The sequence below is a fragment of the Nesoenas mayeri genome, assembly GCF_963082525.1.
Source record: "Nesoenas mayeri genome assembly, chromosome: 1".
NCBI classification, from domain to species: Eukaryota; Metazoa; Chordata; class Aves; order Columbiformes; family Columbidae; genus Nesoenas; species Nesoenas mayeri.
Genome location: NC_137541.1, coordinates 141,071,380 through 141,097,309, shown reverse-complemented (window position 1 = coordinate 141,097,309; position 25,930 = coordinate 141,071,380). Strand labels below are relative to the sequence as shown.

Below are 25,930 nucleotides of genomic sequence, written 5' to 3'. Positions count from 1 at the left end.
TAACTGAATCCTTCTTTCCCTTCATATTCTTATCTATTTAAAGTATTGATGATATTTTGATATATTAGAGCATAATTCAGAGGGGATTAACAAGGTTTAAATTTGCAAGTAAATGTTAAGTGCTGTAAGATCTTTGGCTAGGAAGTGTTTATTGACAGGCAAAGTAGTATTATTATTTTGCTACAATATTCTGGACTGCTCTTGAAATATTGATACTACACTCGGAGAGCCATGACTGCCAACTTCCATCAGCCTCATTGGATCAACAAATAAAAGAGTACTATTTAAAAAACCCCTCACTTTATTATATCCAATGCTGCTCTTCTATGGCACTGGTAGCTCCTACCTTTACAACATCCTCTTGGTTTGGATATCCCCTACAGCAGATTCAGCTTGATAGCAGCTCTGTGATGTGCTGAGCTGCTTTCCTGCAATGGGAGTCCTGGAGCTGGAAAGAGGCAGCTGAACTGTACTTCAGCCAGTGATGAATGCTCCTAAAAAGCATGTTCCTACAGTCGTTCATCTATAAGACACCATCACATGATCTCTCCTAAGGTTCCTACTGCAGATCTATGCTGGTCCTACCAGAGAAAGGACTATCTAGCCCACATGTCCCTGTTCTTTGCTGGGACCTCATACCCACCTACTTCCCCTTCCTGAAATAGCATGTCAAGGAGCATGTTGGATTGCACAAGTCCACATCCAGCCATCTGTCTGTTTTGTGTTTGGATAAACAGCTTTTCACATCATACCACCTAGTGTGCACATCTTCAGACCCTTGCAATGTATATGCAATGCAACTTGATACAAGAGCCTTATTGTGGCTGTGTTCAATATTTTCATGAGCACTTCAGTATTAAGAGGTCTGAGTTCTTGCAGAGAAGTGGAGAGGGAGAAAAAAAGCAGAGATGGTTAAGTTGACCAGAGGATGGAAGGTGGTTACTCATCAGAAATGTGAAGGGGATTAAGGTGTGTGACTACGATGGGTTGGCAAACTTTTAAAAAGTATATGGTCTCTGGTTCTCACTGTGAAAGAGCCACAAAGGTAAAGGGGGAGGGGTGAAGGGTTGGTGAAATAAATATTAATGAAAGGTGTGTATGCCTGTGTTTCCCTGTAATCAAAAATTCTTGGCCATGTTTCAAAGAGTTTTCTCAAGAAAGAAAGGCCCCACATTACAGAGTGGTAACACACAGGTCCTACATTTAAAAGGCAGGGTCAGGATCAACTATCCTTAGTTTACAAGCCCCTACCCAGCTTGGTCCTTCATGGGAGCTGAAAATGTGGCCACTGTATGCTTTCTCCATCACGTTTTTCATCAGGTTTTGATCATTCTTACCCACTGGGCTGCTATGCAATGATCTCTCACCCCTTTCCTGTTCTTCTCTCCTAACTGAAAGATGGAGATTAAGCCTGCTATCAACTCTCATGTGATGCCAATGGATCCCATAAAAGAATCGCACCTTGTCAAGAGCTGAGTAATTTTCTGAGTTACAGGTGAGTGGTATACAAGAGAGAAGAGTAGGAAATTTGGACAAATCTGACTTCAGATGTTTATTTTGCCTAGAATATAAGGACCAGTTTTCTGAATAGACCAACCACTGGAGCAGATGGTATTCTGCTCTGCTGCTATTCGTACTGAGGCCAGGGGTCTGTGGAAGTGATGGGATGGCTTTTACTGAAGGTGTGGGACCTATCCTAAAGTTTCTAGTGCAAATGTGTAGGTTTTGTCCTTCCAGCAGCAGGACTAACTAGCCCAGACATCCCAGTCCTTTGCTGGCTGTCTGCTGGAACCTTGTACCCTCCTACGTCATTACTTGAAACAACAGCCCAGGAGGTATGGGAACAGTAGGGGCTACAGGAGGGAGTTAGCTGCTCTGTGGACCTCAGGTAGCAGATAGATTTTGATTCAGATAATAATGAGAAGAATGAGCCTTCCCACAGAGAAGCTGGAGTGCTGAAAAAGGAGAGTCCTTTAAATTCTCATTAATCACTCCCTAATCTTCTTCCCAGTTTGCTATTTACTACCCCAGCCTCAGATATCCCACTGGCTTTTCCCTGTTCTTTCTCCACAGCCTCAGAACCTACTTACTGTTGCACATTTGAGTGTTGCATATACCATGGAGATATCACCAAAAATTTCTGAATGAGTTTGTTGGTGCATAGTATGTTATTTTTCTTGATTTTCTTTAGCATTGCCTTATTACTTGATGGTGTCATGCATGGGAAAATGTGGTTTTTTTTTTTTTGTGAGAACATCCTGTCACAAATGAAGCTCTACATGTAAGAAAATAAGTCACTAGAATCCCAAATCTAATAAGAAAATACATGGAGAATGAATGCTCCTCCTATGTCAGTGTTTTTCATAGGGTGAGGTGAAACTGTCATCTAGTGGTCATAATAGGTGTTCCTGAATTACCATTTTCATTTGGATATAGCCAGAACATTTCCTATTCCCAGGATGTATCACCTGAAAATACTAAGCTAAAAAAACATATATATCTATATCTATGAGGCTTTGGGATGAAGGGAAAAGCCCCAGAATCTTTGATCAAGAATAAACAAATGTATATCTTTGTGCAGCAAGGCTGTGAACTCCCTTTTTCCTCTCTCTCCCACAATTTACCACAGTGACATATTAACTTCTGCCGTACTGAGCAGCTGTGGGAGGTTGAAGATCAAGATAACTGAAGCTAAAATAGGGCATCAAAAGAACCTATCTTGTTAGTTATCCTACTAGAATCACTTAACAGGTCAGCCTCAATTTCAAATTTCCCCTTAAAAATGGTAGCAACACTTCACCCTAACTCATCCTAGAAGTCAGGTTTTGTCACAGCATCAGTGCAACACCAGTGTTTTCAGTTGGACAAGAAGGTTGTAAGGTAGAATAACCTTCAGCCTAAAGGTGTAAATCTGCTGTGCATTGACTCCAGCAAGTTGTGGTAAACCTGCAGAGATATATTAAGAAAAAAACAGGCACCATGAGTGAGCACAGCTTCAAGCTTCTAGGTCTTCGAATACAGACCTCTTTATATAACAGCTACTCTGCAGCAAGTATATTGGCAGTCAGAAGAGGGCTGACTATGTGCATCTCCTCACTACGGGCTTCTTAATGTATTAGTGCTCTACAGCTGACTGATCAGTAAAGCTAATACTAACACCTAGACAATAATGAGGAGAGATCAGAGAATAAATGTGAAAAACAGCAGGACCGGTACAGAGTGTCATAAGAATATGCTCTTACAAAGAGGAAAGTTGGCAGAGCAAAATGCATTGTCATGAGTTTGATGACTCAGGCTAGAATACTGCTGCATAGCGTTAGCACCTGCATCTAGTACCTGCAATACTGTGGACACAAGCAGGTGTGATTGCCAGTTTTTTATATGGAGAGATTCACGAGTACTGATCAGTGAGGAAGCTTTTATGCAAGCCATATCTCCTGGAGTAAATTGACTAACGTAAGCTGTAATCCTTGGCAAACAAGCTTCCCATCTAGCTCAGTTTGCAGATTCTGTGTATTATTTATATTTTCACAAGGTATTGGAGCCCCAGTTTTGGATTAGGATCGCTTTATTCAAGGTGCTTGCAAGCTCAGAACCTCAAGATAGCACCTACCTTGTAATGCCTACCGCTTTACGCATATATCAAGGGGCAATGCTGAGAGAAGCAGATGATGGAGACCATAAGGGAATTACAAGACAATCTGATCTGTGTAATTAGCAGGAATTCCAGTATGCCTGCACCCTAAAAAATGTTATTTTTATTGAACAGGTGTCATTACAGAAGTCAAGCAAAGATACTGAAGAAAAATAATGAGATACCTTTGTGGAAGTTTACAGTGTTTCCTAAACAAGGAGTTTCCTATCTGAATTAAATGACAAAAAGCACATGGTGAATTATTTTTAAGCTTAATATGTGGTCAAAGATAGCTCGCATCTTTAGTCCAACAGAGAGAAATGATTTCTCAACAGTGAATGTAAGGGAGGACAGGTTAGGCTATAGAACCCTTTCTTATAATACATATTCATTAGTGAAATATATTCAGTAGTGAAAATTACTTGCTCAGTATTTTCTGCAAATAGGTTTTGGTCTGACTGCATAGCTTCTTTCTGTGAAAATCTATTTTTTGATCTTCCTTTCCAGTTATGACTAAATGCATTGCACGCTTCTTTCCCTACCACTTAAATATGAATCAGTTTTTACTCCATTTATAAAGACTTCAGATTTTTTTCTTTTAATTAATGTTTTTTTTAAATATTTCTTTAACATTCCCTTTCCAATACACTCATTCTCTAGATTTTTGTAAGGAAATGCACTCATTCCCTGTATTTGTTTGAGGAAGTCCCTGTTACATCGAGAGTTAGGTGGCTATGTCAAAGCTCATGTGAAAGTCATCCAGCTCTAATATGAAAATTTAAATTTCTGTTCCCAGTAGGATGAAAATTGAAAGTACTGAATCAACTTTAATTCGTAACTGGAAGTCAGCTGAGCAGAATTACAGAGCAGTCACACACTGAACCAGAAGGTCTATGATGAACAGCAGGATTACCAACTGGACTGTAAGTAGTAAACCACAAATCTGAGTAGGTGATACTAGCAGGACAACGTAGTTGTAAGTCTTGAAACCTCTTGTGTAGCAGAGACAGGGTAATATCTGAAACACTACTTGTAATGGAATCTGTTGTTAGTAAAGCTGTTTGAAGCAGTTAAGTAGAGGGAGTGGAGCATCTCCCTTATGAGGAAAGGCTGAGGGAGCTGGGTCTTTTTAACTTGGAGGAGACTGAGGAGTGACCTCATTCATGTTTATAAATATGCAAAGGGTGAGTGTCACGAAGATGAAACCAGGCTCTTCCCGGTGACAACCAACGGTAAGACAAGGGGTAATGGGTTCAAACTGGAACACAAGAGGTTCCACTTAAATTTGAGAAGAAACTTCTTCTCAGTGAGGGTGACAGAGCACTGGAACAGGCTGCCCAGGGGGTTGTGGAGTCTCCTTCTCTGGAGACATTCAAAACCCACCTGGACACATTCCTGTGTAACCCCATCTAGGTGTTCCTGCTCCGGCAGGGGGGATTGGACTAGATGATCTTTTGAGGTCCCTTCCAATTCATAACATTCACTGATTCTGTGTGATTCTATGAAGTGGTGATATAATTACCTTTCTGCTAAAATCTGTGGTTTAACAAAATCTTACATGCTACTGTAATGGGTGACGAGGGGCTTGACTTTGTTCGCATTAAATAATTTGTAGTTAGAGAGGCCCAAGAACTGATGTATGTACAGAAGCTCTGTTCAGTCTCAGGGTTTGTGGTGCATCCATTTTTTAGTACTGCCAGCGCCATCTTAAAGAACAGGCCCTGAATCTGAAGGTGGCCTGCTGCGCTTGCCGTACGTGTGAGCTCCACGCTCAGGACTTTCTACAGTCATAAGGTAACCGTGACTATTAACTGCCTGATTAGAGCAGGAACGGCTGTTGTAAACTGTCAAGAGACTGGATTGTGTGTTTGAAGATAAAATATAGCGGTGAAGGCGGGAGATATAAATTCAGCAAAATTAAATGTTCCAGCAAGAGATGGAATTGGTCAATGTGGTTAAAGCCAGAACATCTTTTTACGGGAGGAGCTGAAAAGCTGCTGGCTTTCTTCCTGTGACTCTGAAACATGCTGGGGAGTTTAGAGGGCAGGCTTGCCTAAGTGCTAAGAGACAGTCAACACAGCAGTTTTGCATGGAGGATGACTGCAGCACAGTAGCAGCACGTTGCAAAGAGAAGTAGATAGTACCCTGGTGGAGAAAGAGGAGTGCAGGAAGGGACTTTCTGCTCTAGATCTCTGCTGCCAGGGACAAAGAGCGTATTTGTATATGCACGTATACATAAGACTCTTAACTCATATTATTTATCATAGTCACAACTAAAATCTTACTTTCTGCCCATAGTAGGCCTAAATGTGGAACAAAGTGGAGGATGAAGGAAATAATCAACCCGTTAGTAACTTAGCAATGCCCAAGTCCTGAACATACCTGATTCAGTCCAGTGTAACAGGCCTGTAAAGGATCATAAAACCTTACATCTAGACAGCAGGTTAGCAGGTATTATACTTCTGTAAATATATTACATATAAACTGTCAAGAATCTGCCTTCCAGAGCCGCTGTCTCATAGGATGAGTCCCACTTTATGGACACTGAACAACACAAATGACTTCCCAGTCCACAGAAAAAAGTCTAAGAAGTGGTGGCACTCTGGTTTTGGGTGGGAAGAAAGATCATTGCACAGTATCACACCTATTTTAAGGGGCGGGGGGGGATTTCAGAGGATTATGACCGAGTTGACTATCTCTCTTCCTTGATAAGTCACTGGAAACCGAGATTCCTTCAAAACTTGTTTATAGCTGATTGGTATTCAGCTTTAATCCCCTCCATCCTAAAATTACATACAGAAACAGAGAAAAACAATATGTGCATGCAGAGAGCACCTGGACAAATGTGGTTGTTTCACAGCTGCTGGAGTGAGAATAAATAACCAGTTGTATCAGTTTACATGAGTAATACATTTAGGAACTGCAATCAATTTAGAAATCTGTTTTCCAAGCACAGGGTCATAGCCCTCAGGGGGCTGTCTCAAAAGAAAGCTCTACCTATGTGTGGCAAAGACATTTCTACAGTCTAAAGGAGAAATCTAGTTCTGATCCTACCATCAGACCAATTATCCAGTCAATCTTTTAAAATACTGAAGGGTAGTAAACAGAGGTTTACAAATGGATTTCTTTACTCTTTTTTTTTTTAAGCCGGTTTGTACTGTAGCTAGTAAGGCATCAATCCAAAAAGTGTGAGAACTGCTAATATATAGGGGACATTTTATTCAACTTATTCCCAAAGAACGTTATGGGAAGGTGAGAAGAAGTCACCTCAACATGAGACACATTAAGAAATATAGGCAAATTTACATACAAAAAAGTGAACTTGAGAGTATATTTAAAAGAATATCAATAAAATATCTAGACATATGAATGAAAAAATCTTCAGTTGTGGTAGTTAAAATAAATATGACTAGAATTAGCAAGCATTTTATCCTTTTTGTACATTATTGCACATTTACAGAAGAGATACTTGAACTTGTTTTGTTTTGTGAAATATTTGATGTTTCTTTCTATTAAAAGTAGCTTCCCAAATTTGAGTTACATTATACTTTTACAATATCTTAATGCAAATACTCTTAAGATTAAGAGAGGAATATCATATCTTCAGAGAATCTTATGGAAAAGTAATCATAACAATAATTTGAAATACAGAATTAACACATTTAGTGGAAAGACTGAATATGAACGTAACAAGTTGATTTATCATGCTAGTGAAGTCTCTTTCTTAGTGGATGACCTTCTAAATTCATCACTTGCTTCCATTTTCAGAACTGGAGGATTAAAGGTCTTCCCTACCAATATCTTCTGTCATTTGAGCTGTTCTGTGATGATCAGTACTCAGGCCACTATGTTAGTAATTCGTGAATTAGAAAAAAGTGGCTGTTGATTGTTGTTGTGTTTCATTTTAGTTCAGACATAACACTCCTCCCATCTCCCAAATGTGTGCAACATAGTGTCAAGTGCATCAAAGTAATGCCTAGAAGTGACTGACAGAACTAGGATCTCCAAGGCAAGAACAGCAAAGGGAAGACTGGTCACAGCAGCTTTTCCAGGAAAAACTGTGGCATGGCGTCAATCGCATGTTCCCATGGAATAACAGGAAACCTATTTCCTTTCCCAAGGAAGAAGGTAAAACTGGGGGAAAAAAGAGCTATATAGACTCATCAGAAAGTACAGATGTTTGAACAGACCTAGTGAGTTATGTTGCTCCAAAATCTGAAGAAATCCTCTGAAAAGTTTCTTTCTATATCCATTCTTTTATAAAGTGTCTCTCTCCCTTTCCAGTGTTGCTGAATCATTCATGTTGCTTGCGACAGTCCTTGTGGAAGATTCTGCCCCACTGTCAGATCAGACACTGAGTTGTAAATTACATTTTCCTTCTGCACATAAGTAGTATAAGGTTCCACTTCCGTTGTGTCATCCTAGCAAAACAAAACCAAAAACTGTAAACACAAGGAGTAGTTTAGTTTGGCAAGAGTCTGCAAGCCTTTCATCTGTGCTGAAGACTATAACTGGGAAAGAGTGCTCCTGTATTTATTCCTCTTGGACTCAAGAAGAAAAACTTTATTGCTTTTTCTACCAAAGAGCATATATTGCTGTTTCTGGATTTGGAGGGTAAAGCTGAGGTATTGGTTCACCTTTTCCTACCCTTCTACCTCACTTATTTTGGCCTGAAAAAAAAAAAAAAGGTATTGGGGTATAATTCTCTTGAAACAGCAAATAACATGCTAGAGTCTTGAACATGGTTGATTCCTCCATCAGTCTTCAGTTTCAATCTACAGACAAGCTAGTGAAAGCTGCATGATGTGACAGCGAGTACACCGCTACTTAACCCGTTATTTTGCATTAATGTGTGTCTGTCAGCAACAACTGAGACAGATGGCAGCAGAAGCAGAGGAATAATAATAACTAGAATTGACTACGTCTTTTCAGAAATTGAAATTGAAGCCTCTTTTTAAATTGCTGACATAATTTGAGCCTAATATCTATTGCATGTGGACAGATATGTACAATATAGATATAGCACATCTTACCTGCACAGAAGTGCAGTTATTCGTATTTGGAAGCAGAGAACAGAAACAAGGAGCTGATGGGTGGATTGCTCAGCCACACAGTAAGCTTTTAACAGTATAGGGAATTCAGGAATACCTCTCAGCCTGCAGTACAGCACTACTTCCTTTGTTTTATAAAATGTTTTGTCTTGAATATGGTTGGTTCTTTGATTGTGGATTGACCATACCAGATAAAGAGTGGCCTTCAAAACTTATGCATTATCATTCTAAACGCCAAGAGGGATATTCTTTTTTCCACTATGTCTGTTAATTTTGTCATTTAAGTCTCTTGTTTACTAATAGCTTTCTTAATATTCCCCAACCCATGATATTGCCTCCTTCCCAAGTACTGTTTGTACAGCAGTTGGGGTCAGTGTATCTGATATGACCAGGGAGATGTGGTGGGACTCACTCCTTGCTAAGACAAAGGATGGTAGCTGCTGAGCCTTTGCTATTGGAACATGCCTCTGATATTTGCTCCAAGTCAAAATTATAGTGATCGTAGGCTTTGTTTGCCCTGAGATACAGCTAAGAGCAAACATATCAGACACAATAGCACCTGCAGAGAGTAGGGTAAAAATCTAATGGTTTCCCTTTACTAACCATGTTTTCAGGGCTACCAGAAGATCCCTGATTTGGTGATGGTCCAATCTGCATCATTCTCCTTACCTGTGGGGAATGTGTGAGATCAGTTTCAGGAGGATCGAGTTTGTGACACAGTCTGTGAAAAAGAAAACAAGTATTAAAACAAATTCCTTACTCAGTCCTAAATTTGGCTGGATCACAGCCTGGTTTCTTTGATCATCAAATTATCAAATATTTCGTTTTCTTGTCATCAAGAGTAAAGCCAAAAATCCTTCTCATGTCTCTCTCTTCTTGACTTTTGGCCCCAAAATTATGGCATCCTGACTTTCTTTAGAGGTCTTTTCTCATGTTTGTGGGAGCTTAAGCACAAAGTGGGAGCAGAATATTAAAATGAAAGTCCTGTGGAAAGATGCACAGTTTCTGCTTAGTGTTGAACTAATTCTTCTCCTCTGAAGGAGCAGGTTTGGGAGAGAAACTGGTTTGGAACAGGAGAAGGAGGGAACATTGCTGAGGTTTTCAATACAGGTGCTAATTCAGCCTTTCTCTGCACAAATGACTTAGCTAGATTTTCCTTTGAACTGCTTTTTTTCTCCACAACAAATCCTGAAGGGGCTAGAGTTCAGCTTCCCCCAGGGAGCTTTTTCATAAATACAAATGCAATCTGCTGTCCTCTCTGTTGATATGGCAGGATAGCCATGGTCAGTCCTCTGGCACTTACTAGACATTATTAGGCAGCAGAACCAACCCCCTGATTTAAACAAGAGAGACACTGACAAACTATCACAGTATCTGAAGAGCAGCTTTACTCTCCCAGTTTTGTATTAGAATGAAGAGCTCCCCTTTAGTGTAGCAGGCAATGCAATGAGGATACTCTGCCAACTTCTGCCCATTTATATTTTTCTCAGGTGCATTATTCAGTGAAGATGTGTGCAATGCACAGTGTCTGCGGTATAGAAACATTTGATGTAGTTAATTCAGCAGCACAGACTGACAGAATCATGTGATTTCAAGACATAGACACTACTTAAAGATTTATTCTACCGCTAGATGATCTTTTCTTAGCATCCTATCATACATACCTGTCATTGTGGAGCTTAAAATAGCAAATGGCAGCCATGAAGGTGATAATGATCAGGACACAAAGAATGATGGTGACTTGCCGGTAAAAGCCGTTCTCTAAACATAAAGAGTTAGTTATATTTTCTTGATGCTCAGTTTCTTTGTTATTTCACTAAAAGATTAAAGTTGCTTTATAGAATACACACATTTTCAGCATGCCCGTAAAATAAATATAATCCCCTTCAGCAGAAGAGAAAGTCAGTAATGAAACTTATACGAGAAACACAGTTGGAGTCTGTGTCAGAGACAGAAGCAGATCCTGCAAATCCCACTGTAGTCACTCATGATGTCTGTTCACTAAGCCGTACCTGAGCTCCCTTCAAGAACTCGGCATATCTCAGTACTGCAACTCATGTATAGTTCTCAAAAGCAACAAAAAAAGTGAAAACCAGAAACCAAATGTCATACAGTGTTAGACATTCACAGCTTGGAAGTAAGTGATTTAATTTGTTTCTGCTGGCCACATAAGACTTGATTCTCTTTCATTCTCTTACCATGATCTGAACAAGAGACTTTATATTTGCATCTGAAAAATCTTTGCTGATGTTCTGCTTCCAAGTGATATTGTTACAATAAGATCATGAGTGCCTTGTCTCTGTTTCCAACAATATTTCCACTACCAAAATAATTCTACCACACTTATGCATATCCCTCCTAGGGAAGAAACTATTTAGGGCATAGTGTCTACAACAGAAATAAGCTGGTGATATTTCTGGGTAAAGGCAGTTGGACATGGTACCCTTGTTTATATAGGACTTCACTGGAGGATTTTATACCTTTTATAGTCTTCCCTTCCTAGAAGAAACAAGAGTGTGCATGGGACGCTAAGCAGGATTTTGATTGCCAAATGCACAAAGGAAGGCTTACTTGAGGGACGACAGGTTATGGACTTGCTCTGGTTCCTAGCCGGGTGGGACGCAATGCAGATCGTATTAGTTACATTGGTGCCATGTGCTGTGAACGTGCTGACAACAGTCACCGTCCCGTCATCGTGGACTTCTTCCCTGCGGGTGGAGTTGCTCTCTAGGTCCCACGAGATCTGAGCAGGTGGCTTCCCTGCCTCTGCCTCGCATACGGGGTTCCCGTGGTCATCACAGTGCAGGGTCAGCCTGGGGGGCACTGCAAAGTGACAGGAAGAGGAGATACATGGAGTTAGTTTGCCACAGATGGGATAGAATGTTCTTGTTCTCCACCTAGAATTAACACAGTGAAAACAAGAGGGTAAAGTGGGAGACAGCATCCTGTTACAGCGACATGGGCCAAAGCTGCAAAAGACAAAGAGTGTGCCTCTTTTTTTTCCTTTTGGACAACTCTTCTCCATTCAGGTGGGTTACCACGGCCATATACCAGTAGAGGAGGTACCCCTAGACATTGTGGTAGGGAATTATCCCAAATGCAGGGCTGAACTGGACTTTTGTCCTAAGCAGTCATTGTACACGTGCTTTAAAATGTATTTGAATGCCAGCATAAGAGGAAATGGGTCCATTCTTACTGTCTGGATAAGGACAGCCTGTGTTTGATAAAATATCTCAGCACTTGAAAGTGTTACTTTCACATGCTTTCATTCTCTTAGTGTATTATTGACTGATTGTACAGGAAAACGGGATGCGTATGCAGAATCCTTTATTAGCATATTGGAAATTGCTTCACACCTGTCATTTCTGACTAGGCGGTGGAAAAGAGGGTAGGAGAAGGGAGAAGAGTTTTGGGAAATAAGGGGGAGGGAGACACAGAGCTAGCATCAATGAAACGCATGACAGTTTATCCCAGCAAGAAAGCTCCTCTTGTTACTGCATGCTTCCCCCAGTGTATGGGGACAGGAGCTTTGTATGTCTAGGTCCAGACACGGTCCTTTGGAGAACTGTAAAATGAGGTGTCCCTTACCCAGCACAGTCAGGTGGTACGTTTTGTGGAAATTCCCTTCTGTTGCTACTACTTCGCAGGTGTAATTTCCCTCATGGACTATTCCCACTTGCCGTATCTCCAGGGCAGGATCCTGATCTGGTCTGAATTTCCAGTTCACGCTGTCACTGCAGTTTGTTCTGTCTGTCTTGTTCTGATCAGCCCTGTATCCTAAAGTGCAGGAGCCTCCAGTCTTGGGACTTATTTTCCATGTTACCAGGGTTGTGTTTGATTTGAGAGAGCAGACGAGCACAGAGCTGTTACCTACTGTCGCTGACACTCTGTTGTTACCTGAAGGCAAGAAAAAGAGAGAAGGACATGTGAGAAAGTGCCCAGGGATGTCACTCACAGCCTCGGAGTTCTGGTCTGTGCTTCACCAAGAAATGTCTGCGTTGCCCTGCCTATGCTGATCTGTAAATTGTCTGTCACCTTGTATTAGAGCTGTACTTAATGGAGTCAGTGGCCTGTCACAGCCTGTCCTCTCCATATTATCAACAAATTTCCCGCTGTGGCTCATCTTAGTGGATAAGACAAATACTGAAGGAAGACCCCATCCGTACCTATTGCCTTAAGCAGTTCAGTATCTGAATAGCGTGTTTCTGTTTGCAAAGCCTCCAGTGGGCTAATGTTTACAGGCTGAAATGACAGAAATTTGGCTGTTGCATTCAGGCACATGATAATGACTTTTCTCTGGAGCTGTTTCTACCAGTGAAGTAGACAACTTTTCCTTCTGCATTCACTCAAAATCCAACACTGTGCGCGAAGGCCTTGTCTACGCCTCTCAGACATGACCACAACGTAAATAACAGTGGTGGAGCTTTGTGTAGGAGGAAAGGTTTTTGCCTTTTGTCTCTGCAGTGTCTTCATTTTCTGAATCTTCATGAACATGTACATTCACACGAGAAATGTACACTATGTGTACACATACATCCACACTGTGACTGTACTTATTTTACTGCAGTGGTCCCCATAAGACATAATTGTAAGTCCTGCCCATCTTTGTGCCAGGCACACAGCTGCAAAAGTATACAATATGCCCATATCCCTGTGCCTCTTGCTTGTGAGGCTGAGAGTGCAGAGAAACTTTATTCAGTTGATGTTATGAACTGTGTCATCTTCTTGAATTGTTTTGCATTTACTTGGAAATGTTCTATTTCATATTTTTTCTTTCTATGACACTGACTCTTCTTTTGTTTTTTAAAAGATGTCTCTTGCTTGCAGTCAGGCACAGTACCTCCTCTTTTTATCTTTCCATGATCCATGAACTTGAAGCTAGATGTCTGTATGGGAAAGCTTGGAGCTCTTGTCCTTTTCGGAAGCTGTCATGTTGGCCATTGAACAGTGGAGAGGCAGACCACTATTACAGCTCCTGTGTGTGCTATGTTTGTTCAAGATAAGCTACACCCTCAGGATTGCCTTAATTTTTTTTTTTTTAAATTTTTTTAAATTTTTTTCTTGCTTATGGACCCCTGAATTTCTTCTTAGCCAAGAAACTAATTTGCCTGAGTGAGTTTTCTTCTTCCACAGCCTTTCAGGACTGATTCTTTTTTGCACATCTTGAACATGAGTGATGCTTGCTCACTTTATATTGACCAGATCTAGGACCCTTCATCTGCTTATGTCTTCAGCTGACACATCCAAGAGGTCAGGCTTCTAACCCCAAGATTCATTTCACTGTTTCCCTGATCATTAAAGCCTCTCAACATGATGCCATCTTTGTGACAGTCAGTTCTTATGCTTTTTTTCAACTAGTTACATTGGGACCTTTTTTCTTTATATTCTGTGATGGACCTTGTTCACAGTCAATGTACATGTGGGCAAGCACTCAGAGATGAAAGAAAGGTTACCTGGAGCTGTTCTTCAAGAGGAGTTGCTTATATGTGCGTTACTGTTGCCTACATTTACATATGCAGCCCACTCTTCTTTGTGAGGCACTTTTGCGACTGAGAGAAAACAAGAGTCTGAGGCACAAGTTGTCAACAACTGTGAAGAGTAGGTGGGGGAATCAGACTTTAGTATTCTTTGGGTCCTGCTAAAATTAAAAGCAAACCACCCACAAAATCCATAATGCATGTTTATGTATAAATAGACACCTGAAGAAGACCTGTTACAGATAAATATCCTTTCTTTTTCAAAATCTCATGGTTTAACAATTAATGAGTTCACAGGAATAATACCCACAGCTGTTGTCCAAGCCAGTCTGTATTTACCACCTCATTCATTTCCTCTTTTCATAGGTGACCATTAAACTTTGGGACTGTAAGCCACCGAGCTCTGAGTGCTCTGTGTCTCTGGTGGAACCCAGAATTGCCCTTTCCTTGGGCTGAGTAACGGATTTAGTGGCATTCTAAGGGAGCTGTGTGTGAGGAGAAAATCAGAGTACCACTTTCAAACCATGGATTCATCCAGAAGTACAGCAAAAGTTAACAAACCTAATTTGTACTGACAAATCAGTTTTTCACAAATTCTTCCAAAAATTTTAAACTCCTTCCCAAACTTTTCAAGCACATGTACTAAAGAAGCAAGTGAAAGTTCAGGTGAAATATGCAAAGAATTAGAACACTCCTAGTCTTGCATGATTAATCAAACCTTTGTGGAAGACCCAACTGTTGTGTTTCTCTATCCCCTACCCAGAGCTGGAATTCTGTTACCTCTGCTGAATGGTGCAATGTGAAGCCAGTTCCTGAACATTCACAACTCTGTAAGAACTGGTCTTAATGAGCATCAACTTCAAGTTATCAGTCAACTTCAAGTTATTAGTCAACTTGTTACTATTAGCCTCTTTGAAAAAATTACAGTTGTTTTTACCTTAATAATATTGTCTGAAATCTCATTATCTTCTGGAATCACAGTGAATGAACCATTCCAGTTCAACCACTTTTCCTTCTCTTTAACTATTCTTGGGAAGTTATTTCTAACTTGCAAATGAACACAGCTCACTGCATTTTAATGACTTACAGATTCCTTTAAAGTTTTTTGTCTTTTCATTTTGAGGTTGAAGTATTCTTTGGGTGAAGAAATATCCAAACCTAGACCTAGCTCCTGCAGATTGATGGAAGGTATAGCTGCAATATTGCCACACACTATGCTACAGCATAGAGTGTTGTAATGTGTGTTACTCCAGCTGTTTAACATAGAAGTCAGAGCATAATTCTGAGAAGCTTGGGGTTTTTTTGCTGGTAGAAGAGGAAAAATTAGGTGAGGATAGGATTTTACTGAAGCCATCCACTTCCCATTTTTATTAAATAAAGGAAAGAATACTTAGCTTCTTGCTTCTCAATACTGCCAGGATTCATTGATTAATGTTTCCAAGCATGACTGAAAAAGTGCTATCAACTCACACCATTTTCTGATACACGAACTACCCACCAGCGTCATAAATGCTTGTTTTCTTAATTCAGTTGTCAACAGTGTTCTGTGATACATTGTTACACTAGAAGTGATTTTAAATGACAAGGGGGTTTTTTCTGCTTTAATGGCATTTCAAGAAAATGTGAGGTTTGCATTTTAAACTCAGATGATTTTACCAGGAGAGGAACTGACAGAAGCCTTTTGTTTCATGATGGTTTCTGGGTGCAAGTTTGGTGAATGTGTCTGAAAATTGGAGAACAAAGTCTTTCACGTCCCAGTTTAACGCCACCAAGAGCCTCAGAGCTCTGAGTCATGTTGCCAGTATGGCTGACTTCATCTGAATATGACTAAGCAAACCTAAGCATTCAAAGAGCCTGTGTGTTGGGGCTGGGGTTTCTTTGGATAACGTTCACAAATGTTGTGCAGGAGTGACAATGTTGTGCATTATTTCACTGTGTATACTTTCATTAGGGCAGCATCATTTTATCTGTCTTTCAAATCTGCATCTCCTAAGCAGCCTATTGCAATGTACAAGTTCCCCCATATAACATCTTGTGTATCACAGAATCACAGAATCGACTGGGTTGGAAAAGACCTCAGAGATCGTCGAGTCCAACCCTTGGTCCAACTCTAGTCTGTTTACTAGATCATGGCACTAAGTGCCATGTCCAACCTCACTTTAAAAACCTCCAGGGACAGCGAGTCCACCACCTCCCTGGGCAGGCCGTTCATCAAGTCTGTAAAGAAAGAGGGAGTGAAAGTGGTGCTTTCTGCTATGCCTTTCTGGCATATTCTCCCCTGAATGAATCTGGTACCATTCACTTTAAACAATAAGCCACATCAATCAACTTAAAATCTGATGAATCATATTTAAGTACAATTTTAGTTCTACAATAAGCTTGTAGAAGGATTCTAAATTCCCCTCTGTATCTTGTTATTAATCTAGAAGGCTTTTAGCAAGGCAGAGTTTTTCCCCAGATGGTAAATTAATTAGTAAATATCTTCTTGTTCATCCTATCCTTGTAAAGGGCTCACTCACATTATATAAACATAATAAAATCAAACTTCTATCACTTTACTGTCCTCTTTCATTGCTAGACTGCAGGTAAGTGGCATTAGTGTGAATATGAATTGTGTATTTTCTTCCTTGCATTGCTTCTTTCTCATGTGTGCTACTAGAAACGTGATCTTAAGACTTCATTTACAGAAGGAGAATGCATATGCCGGAAATCCTGAAGGGCTTGGTAAATTTGTATTTCTGAAATGACTTTGAAGACCTCTTCTTAAGGTGGAATAGGGAATAAGTTTTTATCTCCGTAGAAGAGACACATACTATTAGAAGGGAGTTTTTATCCTATATTATGACACTGTTAACCTGTTAATATTCTTCCAAGAACTGTCTAAAACTCTGTCAGTCTTTATGTTGAAGGCAGATAAAGAAAAAAAATGGTAAGGATGTAACTACAGAGCCTGCACCTATTTTGATGGTATTCTGGTTGAAAGTGGTATGGAAGCACGTCGTGGTGGCCGAGTGCTGTGGATACCTACTACACGGAGTGCCAACCTGAGCTGATAGTTCTACAAGGAATTGGATCCTTAGCCCTGCGTGTCAGCCGTGTGGATGGTTATAGTGCTTCTGTCTCTATAGGTGCTCACTCACATTATCATGTGGTGCAGAAATTTTCCAGCGTGCTTGCTGTTCTCCCAAGTAAGCATATGCAAATAGAGAGATCTGTTTCATTTTACCACAGAGCATAGTACTGGGGTTCAGGTAATTGAAGGTTTTGAACTGTGTGAGCTGAAATCTTGTCTCTCATAATAAAAATAGAACTGGGCCTGGGTAATACTTGTGAGAAGCTTTCAAGTCATAAACAATAGTATCCGTCATTTTCATAGCATGATGAAAACAGGATTTGCCTTTCTTTTCTTATTTCAATCTAAAATGTAGACTAATGAGATGTCAAGACATGCTGTTCTTTACCATACAGTTAGCTTTGTTTAAAAACAGTTCAAAATGTGTATTCTCAGGAATTAATCTGTAAAGAGCTAAGGGATCAACCAGTGCAAAGGCAGATCTGTAAGTAGAAATTATCCTCATCTCTGTCCTGTCCTTCCTGGGCAGCCAAAGCATTTCCTTCAATTTGGAAATTTTGATAGGACCTCATGTTGGTCTGGAGTTGGACATGCCCTACTTTTTCTTTCTAGTAAGCATACCAAAAGCCATCTAGTTTCTAAAAGTATGTTTTATTAGAACATAGACCAAGATGTTAGAAAGTGATAGCTCTTTAGGGAATTTCAAGTTGATAGCTATACTCATGAAAGAAAAAAGAAAAAGAAAAAAGAAGGGCTGAAAATAAATCTACCCTGTTTTCTGTGCCTTTACAGAACAGGTTCTTTGCCCCAGTCCTCTCTTCTACTCCACCAGCTTACCAGCTTTCAGTGACTTGTCAGGCTGCACAGACTCCACATCATCTCTTCTGAGCTCCTGTTTCCATCGCTCCCAGGACTTCTGTGGGTCTGCTCCAGCTGAGCCCTTTGCCAGGGTCTCCCATCTGCTTTCTTTGCCCTCCTTATTCTGCCTTCCTCAGCTCGCATCTTGGGTATATACTTTGCAGCTCTGAGGGAAGGCATAGTCCTCACTTCCCTCCAGGAATTTCACTGAACCTAAAGGGTGTGTGTCTGCACTGGAGGAGAACTAAACAGAGAGAAGTATTCTGCTCTGCTAAAGAGGGAAGGTTTAGTGCTGCTAGTGAGTTAATTCAGACCTGTCACTCCACCACGTTTTTCGGGAATGGTGCTTTCATACTGTAAAATGGCTAAAAGTCAGTTGCTAAAGTTTCCTCTCTGATAGCTGATTGGTTTATGACCAATATCTCAGGTCATATATACCATACACGTCAGCACTTATCTAGTCAAATGAAGGCTCAGAAACAAGTCAATGTGTTACACTGCTACTTTTCTCAAGGTGAAATCCCATGTTAGTGCTGAGCTGACCTGACAGCTTGCTGTAGCTGAAAAAGGGGATAACCAGTGCAGCAGAGGCCTCACTGTGAGTCTGCACAGAACAAGAAATTTGAAGAGGTGTGAGCTATCAAGCTGATCTCAGTGCAGCGATAACGAAAGGATGATAATTAAATGTCAGTACTGTTATGCAAGAGAGATAAGATGAAATGAAGGATCACATAGCTACACATTTATAGTAAATAACTTCTCATTTTAAGTCTTATTCTTCACAAACAAGTGGACTCTGGAAAATGGAATAATTTTTTCTGTTAGCCGGAAGGACCAGACCTCAGGAGCCCAGGAGTTTGTGTTGTCATACTGATGTGGCAAATAGGCAGGTCAGTTTCTGAGAGTTCTGTACAGCTCACAGCTGAATCATCCCATTTTGGTTGCTGACACAAATCCATCATGAGAAGCTTTCACTTTGAAGACTTATCTGACAGGTGTGTAGGCTAGGAGGTCTTTAGACTGAGGTCCTCCAGTTTGACTCCAACCTCTGAAGGTCATCTAATTATAACAGCAACAATACTATGCCCTTCCTCATTGCCTCTCCTTGACTGTTGAAGAAGATTTTAAGCCATGTCTGAGGAGGTTCTCAAGCTCTATTCCAGTGCACTGAGTGCACATTCCAATGCACTGGCAGATTCCACTGTTCTGTATGAAAATGGACATATCCTCTCCCAGGAAAAAAAAATGCTCAGTTGAGGAGTTTGTGTTTCAAAAATGTGCTTATTACTGTAATTGAAAAAGATCAGGGAAAAGACTTTGCTCTGTTTCTTTTTAACATGGTTTATGTAGTGTGTTTGACAGCTCTCGTGGGCAATTAGTTGCACCAGTTCCTTTGTAGAGACACTTATTTAGTCATTTCTCCTGTTTCTGAGTCTTTCTCATAGTACAAGGAGCTAGAAAGATTTTAAAAACAGGAAAATTTTATTGTGAAGCCACCGAAATTTTCAGGGCAGTCACTGTGATATCAGAGACAGCTGCACAGCTTGAAAGTGCTTTTGATTGCTTTCAAATAGGAAAGATTTCAAGCTTTTGTTATTCTCTAGAACAGGTTTTAACCCACAGTAGAACCTTTTCTTGCCCCCCAGATGACTCAAGTTCCATGACACCCTGTTCTCAAATGTAGCTGTTAAAGAGGTTTTCACACTGTAAAGAGACGGCTTTACTTTGTCAGACATAATCCTGTTGTGTCTTTATTTCTTACAGTAGCAATCTACCACAATGTTCTGGTGCATCTCCCCCCGACTCTGCAGATCATGACGTATTAAACTTAGAGGTATAATGAACTGAAACAATGATCATGCCACAAACAAATGACTAACTGTATCTTGGAATGAATATATTATGTGACTCATAGAGGCCACATACAACAGGCTTAGCTCTGTATTTAGTTTCCCCTTCTGCTGCCACAGAGTGCCTGTGACACTTAGCAAGGCTTATTTGGAATGACATGAAAGATGAACAAATACAAGTGCTTGGTACTAGGGTAGGGGTTGCTCGAGTACCAACACTGTTTTGCATATGATAGATTTGTGACTCTGAAATGTAGCTACAGCAGCACCGTACAGAGCACAGGCTGAGTAACAGCCCTGGGTGTTGGCTGAGTAGTAAGTAGTTTGACTACTCTAATTTCCATTATAGAAATACAGGAACTAGCCAGCCTGAGCTGCTGTGGCTCTTTTTTAGGAAGCTGAAATCACAGCCTTTTCAGCATGGGCATATCTTTAAAAGGTCACTGTTAGAGACTTATACCTTTTTTGTTAGTTTCCCACTCACGCTCTTTTATCCATGCTCATCATTACTCCATTAAAATATCTCCTATTCACATGTTGTTCTATTTAGGCTCTTTTCCTGTCTTCAGAAATCCCTTTCTTATACTCAAATTCTTCTTTTGTTCTCCTTTTGACACATTGTTTGTTTTTTGCCACCATTACTGTGTCACTTGCAGTATGAGTCTCTTTTTCTGCTGTCTCATACAAGATGAAATATCAACCTTAAAACACTGCCAGAAAAATACACTTTGTCATTGTAAACTGTGGTTTTCCAGTATGAAGTGTCTGCAGTGTGGCTGGAATTCTTTCAGATGCCAAATTGTTATTAGGAAGTGACATTGTATGTTACAGAGAAGTGAGCACACTGACAGAACTTAATAATGAAATCAAGGTTTCAGTCTTCACATTCAAGGTGGAATATACCTTGGCAATTGCCAGTTCCTAGTTTTAATTTGTCCATGATCTTTTCATTCTCTCTAGCTTTCTGCGGTATCCTTTCAAGCAGTTACTCAAGACAGATGATTTGGAAGGCAAAGATGTTAAACCTCACCTAGTTAGAGATGCAGGTTGATAATGTGTCCTCTTGAAAATCATGAATTAAGCTGAAGAACACAGGGACAATAGGAGGGAAACATGATGGAAAAATAACTGGATTAAGGAAAGCAAAAGGTAGCATTAAAAGGAGGTGTCAGGTCGAAAGTAGCTTGCTAATAATGTTTCTCAGTAGGCGATTTTTACGGTAATTCTGTTTGACGGATTTACTCATGGGATTGGCATTTGTCTCAGGAATGTGTGAGGAAATCTGTTGAAAGCAGGAAGAATATACGATTATTAATATAAAAAATGGAAATATCATGCAAAAAGAACTAGAAGATGGTAGATGGATGCTGAAATTTAGCAGCCTAAAATGTAATAACAATAAAAATAGGTAGTACAAGAAATTTAGGCTGAAAATTACAACAGAGAATCTTGCCTCAATCATAATTAAAACCAGCCTTTCAATAAGGTGGGTGCTTTTTTGTGTTTCTGAAAAGTGTTTCATGATACACCACCTGCCAAAAAAAGGCAATTTGATGCAGTGATATAGGAGTCCTTTCTGAGGTTTGGTTTCTACCCTTGCGTAAATAGCCTATGTCTCAACAGAGACATGACTTTGTAGAAAAAAGGATGGGTACCCTTCTTTAATTAAGGAATTAGTTGGTGTTTGAACGATGTGTTAGAATCATCCAGCTTGCCAAGCAAACACTCCAGGCCAAATCCTCAATTGATCATAAATCATCACTGAACTTGACAAGCTATCACATATTATATCAGTCTGGCTGTAAATTTTAAACTTGGTGTAGCAATTTCTGTGTTCAAAGTAAGTAGATCTTCATCCTTGCAGAATGTGAGCTGGAACGGATGAGGGGAAAAGGGATTTACACTGGATGCCAAAGGGTCTTGGGTAGTATTTCCTTCAGAGTATCACCGTGACACCATGTGTAACCAAGTGGAAAGGCCCCTCACTTCGCCATATAGAAACAGATACAGAATGTGTGCTAAGCTTTTATTCTCTTCCTTGTGACAACAATAAAATAAGTGCTTCAGTTTATTTATGCTTAAGTGCAATTTTTCTGCTATTCTAAACAAAAATAGATCATTGATTGCAAGCAGTAGGTTGTATGCCCTATTTTTAACACGTTGCAGAGAGCAGATAAGGGGCTGCTGTGAAAACATGCTTATGACCTCACCTTTATATGGTTAAAATCTCAGTTTTATCTTGTTTAATGCTTAGCTTTAGCATAGTACTTTTTTCCAAGCATTTTATTACTAAATACAAAGATAAGGCAGCATAAGAAGATTCCCTACACTTTTTTCTTATGAATGATTGTACCTCTAAATACAAAATACATCAACTGCAAGTTTTAAGTGGCATGTACTTCTATGAGGGACTTCTCAATTAAAGAAAATATACTTTTTGGTCATGGAGTATGTGGTAAACTTGCAAGACTGAACATCCTTGTTTCCATGGTTTTGAAACCAGACACATTCAGACACTGTGTTGGGACCACAGCAAAGTCGTAATGTCACAAAGAAGTGCTTTAAAGATTGTCGTAGAGCAATTGAGATGTCTTCTGAGAAAATTTTTACTTAATTTAATAGTACAGAATTCCATTTTAAGCATTTGGTAGGAAAACCAGGTTGCTTGGATTCAGGCATTTTTATGGTAAAAGAAGTCAGACTTATTCCAGCATGTAGACCCAAAGGATCAGCAAAAAATAGTGAAATGGAGACAAATGTAAGTTTACCAGAATAGTTTTTTAGGCTATGATTTTTTCGCCTCTGGAGCAAGGTTCCACAATATACTACAATAGGAGGCAACAGAGACAGGAGCCCTGAAACACACCAGGACAGAGAAAGTAAGAAGACAACAGAACACCACTACACTAGTGAAAGAGATTTTACAAATTATATTAAGGAAAGAAACTAAATGAAAGCAGTAGCATTCAAGAAAATTATCTATGCAGGTAAACTCGAACTTTAGCCAAGTTGCTTTGTGAACTTACTTCATGTGTATTCACCCCGTACGCTCTAATTCCAGCATTGATGCAATGCCACTTAGTTCAGTTTTTTAGTTTCGATAAAATGGAACTAACTATAAAGAGTCACATCTCACTACTGACAATGGATTTCTTTCAACCTCTCTCTATTGTCACAGGATACTACTGCAGATGCAGGACTTACACAGTCCAACATTGCAAATATTAATCCAACAAAAAGAGATTTGTTGCACAAACCTCTCACAGAAGATCTTGCCCTTCTTTATCCCCTTTCCTTTGGAGTATGTACACAACCACCTGAGGTGTCCTGTCTGCTTAGTTAAACTAGAGAAGTCTTCAAAGTGTCACCAAAAAGATTTTAATTTTGAATCTTTTCCACCGCTGCTACTACGAGGATTGTCACAGAAGGATTGTTAGTACAGATCATGCACAGGCATCTTCAGCAGCACGTTATCCAGCTCTGTTTGGGAGCAGATCTAGATACCACAGTCACAAAGTGACCCAGCCTTGCTTCTGAGCTGCCCTTTCTGTGGTTGTAAAAATTGACCAAACCACACAAAACAACATGCTAAGGAAATGTCAAGGAAAATGCTAACACAGATAAAGCCTTGTTACACACGACAGTTTTTGCCTGACCTTATTTCATTCAGAGTAGCTTGCTCTAGCCTTCACAAGAGGGACATATTTCCTTCTGAGCTTCATACAACAATAAAATTCTCTGGATAGAACACACATTAGATCAACTTGACACGTTTTGCCTGTGCTCTCTGAAGAAGAAAACCTTGTAACTACATCTTGCTCAGAAAAGCAACCCTAATATTGAAGGAAACAAATCTAAGAAGAGTGTTAGCTGAAAACTCCCCATCAAATGTGGGCTGCTTTTTATTTGGGGGGGATGGAATAGTTGGGAGGGAAGGTTCAACATGAAATTAGATTTTAACTGAACATCTTTTTCTGTGTTCTTTGAAGGAGAATATAATTAATTCACCAAGACATTAAGAAGTTTAAATCCTGTTACCTTTTGGGGAAAAAAACAAAACAAAACACAATTTTTTGGCATTTTATTTTTTTTCATATTTCCAGCAAAGTCAATTTTTAAAAAGAGGTTTTGCCAGTGGGATTTCCCTTTCCCTGCTCTATTTTCTTCAGCATTTTGTGACATGTCCATATTCCTTTACTTTTTGAGCAGCTGTATTCAAAAATGTAGACTGTCTCTGATGCTATCACAATCTGCCTGTATGACCCTGAGCAGGTTCCTCAGTATTCTTCTGAGATGATAGAAGAATTACCTACAGAATAGGGACATGTCTTTTTTTTTCTTTTACCTCCAGTGTGCCTGTTGGGAAGTTACAAATGCAAAGTTTAATATTGTTTGTGAAGTATTTAAACTTTTTCCAATGGGTAGCACTGAGGGTAACCATTTTGGACCCCTCATTTTATCAGTCGAACACATTACAGACAGCTATTCCCTCACTGCCAACAATGATTGCAACCATTCTGCTTTAAAAGATCATCAAGGAGCCATTTTTATTTTATGGCCAAGTGGAATGGAATAAGTCAAGTCCGTGCAGTTTAGTTCTACCTGTCCATAATAGGAATGGACACACACATGATCCATATTATTTGGAGATGTCCTTAGTTTAATTTGGATCCCACAGACCTGTATGCCTTCTCCCTCTAGACAGAGACAGTTTAGGTTTCCAGAACTGCTGCTGAAATCCCTAGTTCCATTACCAAGTCCATGGACTGCTATGCGGTGTTTGGAAGAGCACAAGCTCTAGCAATGCAAATGAAGAGAATGTGGAAGACATTAACTGCTGTAGCTAGACTCTATTAAAACTAAGACAACTACACTAAAAGGTGGGTTTAGAAAGGCTTAGGAATGCCACTCTCTTTGGCACAAAAGCCTTTCCCACTCTTGATTGTGATCATGTCTGATAGCCTCAGAACAAAATTCCAGAAACTGCTCCCTACTGTCAATGCATCAGTGATGTGTCACTCCTCAGAAAGACATGAGAGATCTCTGCCCTGTTTCAGAGTATCTGCAGCCTCTCTTCAGCAGAAACAACATGGCCAAAAGCTTCAAGTTCACAAACACTTTCTCAGGCATATTTTTAATACGTAAAATGGATCAGTTTCTCAGATGATGTGGATTTAGAGGTCTGAGTAAAAAGGCTGTCTGTGACAAATGGTACCTTCCCAGCTAAGGGTCACTAAATAATTGCCTACATGGAAGTCACAGGGATAATGATTGGCAGCCTTGTGACCACTAAGAGAAGAAGAGCGGGAGTGGATATTCAGGAAGCATGTTTTAGTTGTATCCTATAATTTTTAGCAATTAAAGAAAGTCACAGCATGATTAATAGCTTTTATGGAAAGCAACTATCTGTGCACATTTCCCTTTCTTCCTTCCCAGTGGCTGATTCATCCCAGTTAGACTCACCTACTGTTCTCGTGACCTTGGTGATGGTGAGCAGTACAAAGACACACACCGTCTTCCCAGCAATCTTCATGTCGGCTCCTGCTTTCATGGCTCAGGCAGCTCTGTCACTTCATCCATCCCGCCGCCAACTTGGCTGTGGTCATGGGGAGTGTTTCTTGCCTGCCAGTGGACCCTCAGCAGCCAATGCCAGTGTTTTGTCTCCCCTATCTCCACTCGTCTCCTCCAGCTGTGCCTGCTCCTGCTCGACTGGCTCCTCAAAGCTGGAGAGGTTCCTCCTTCTGACTTTTCAGAGCACCAAGGCTTCCTGTGCTGAGAGCCTGGGTGAACACTGAGGAAACAGATTCAACAGCTCTGCCTTCTGTTCATTGGCTCTGCTCAGGAGGCTGATGAGTGAAGATAAACTCTGCAGCAGAGCTCAGTCAGGGTAAAAGCCGAGGAGATTATTTGAGGCTGATTTTAACATCGAAAAGGAAAACTCAGTCTTGGGAAGCAAGAGGGAAACTTATTCTTCATATTTGCCACTA

General features: G+C 40.2%; 1 protein-coding gene across 1 annotated transcript; it reads right to left on the bottom strand.

The window, feature by feature from the left end:
• Positions 1–6,849: 6,849 nt before the first annotated feature.
• LOC308050960 (cell surface glycoprotein CD200 receptor 1-A-like) lies at positions 6,850–25,494 on the bottom strand (the record flags this gene model as incomplete). Its single annotated transcript, XM_080361195.1, has 6 exons — positions 6,850–8,055; positions 9,355–9,406; positions 10,350–10,446; positions 11,257–11,508; positions 12,274–12,582; positions 25,407–25,494. 6 exons carry the CDS (start codon positions 25,492–25,494, stop codon positions 7,933–7,935), a joined length of 921 nt encoding a protein of 306 aa, XP_080217321.1. The 3' UTR covers positions 6,850–7,932.
• Positions 25,495–25,930: the final 436 nt, after the last annotated feature.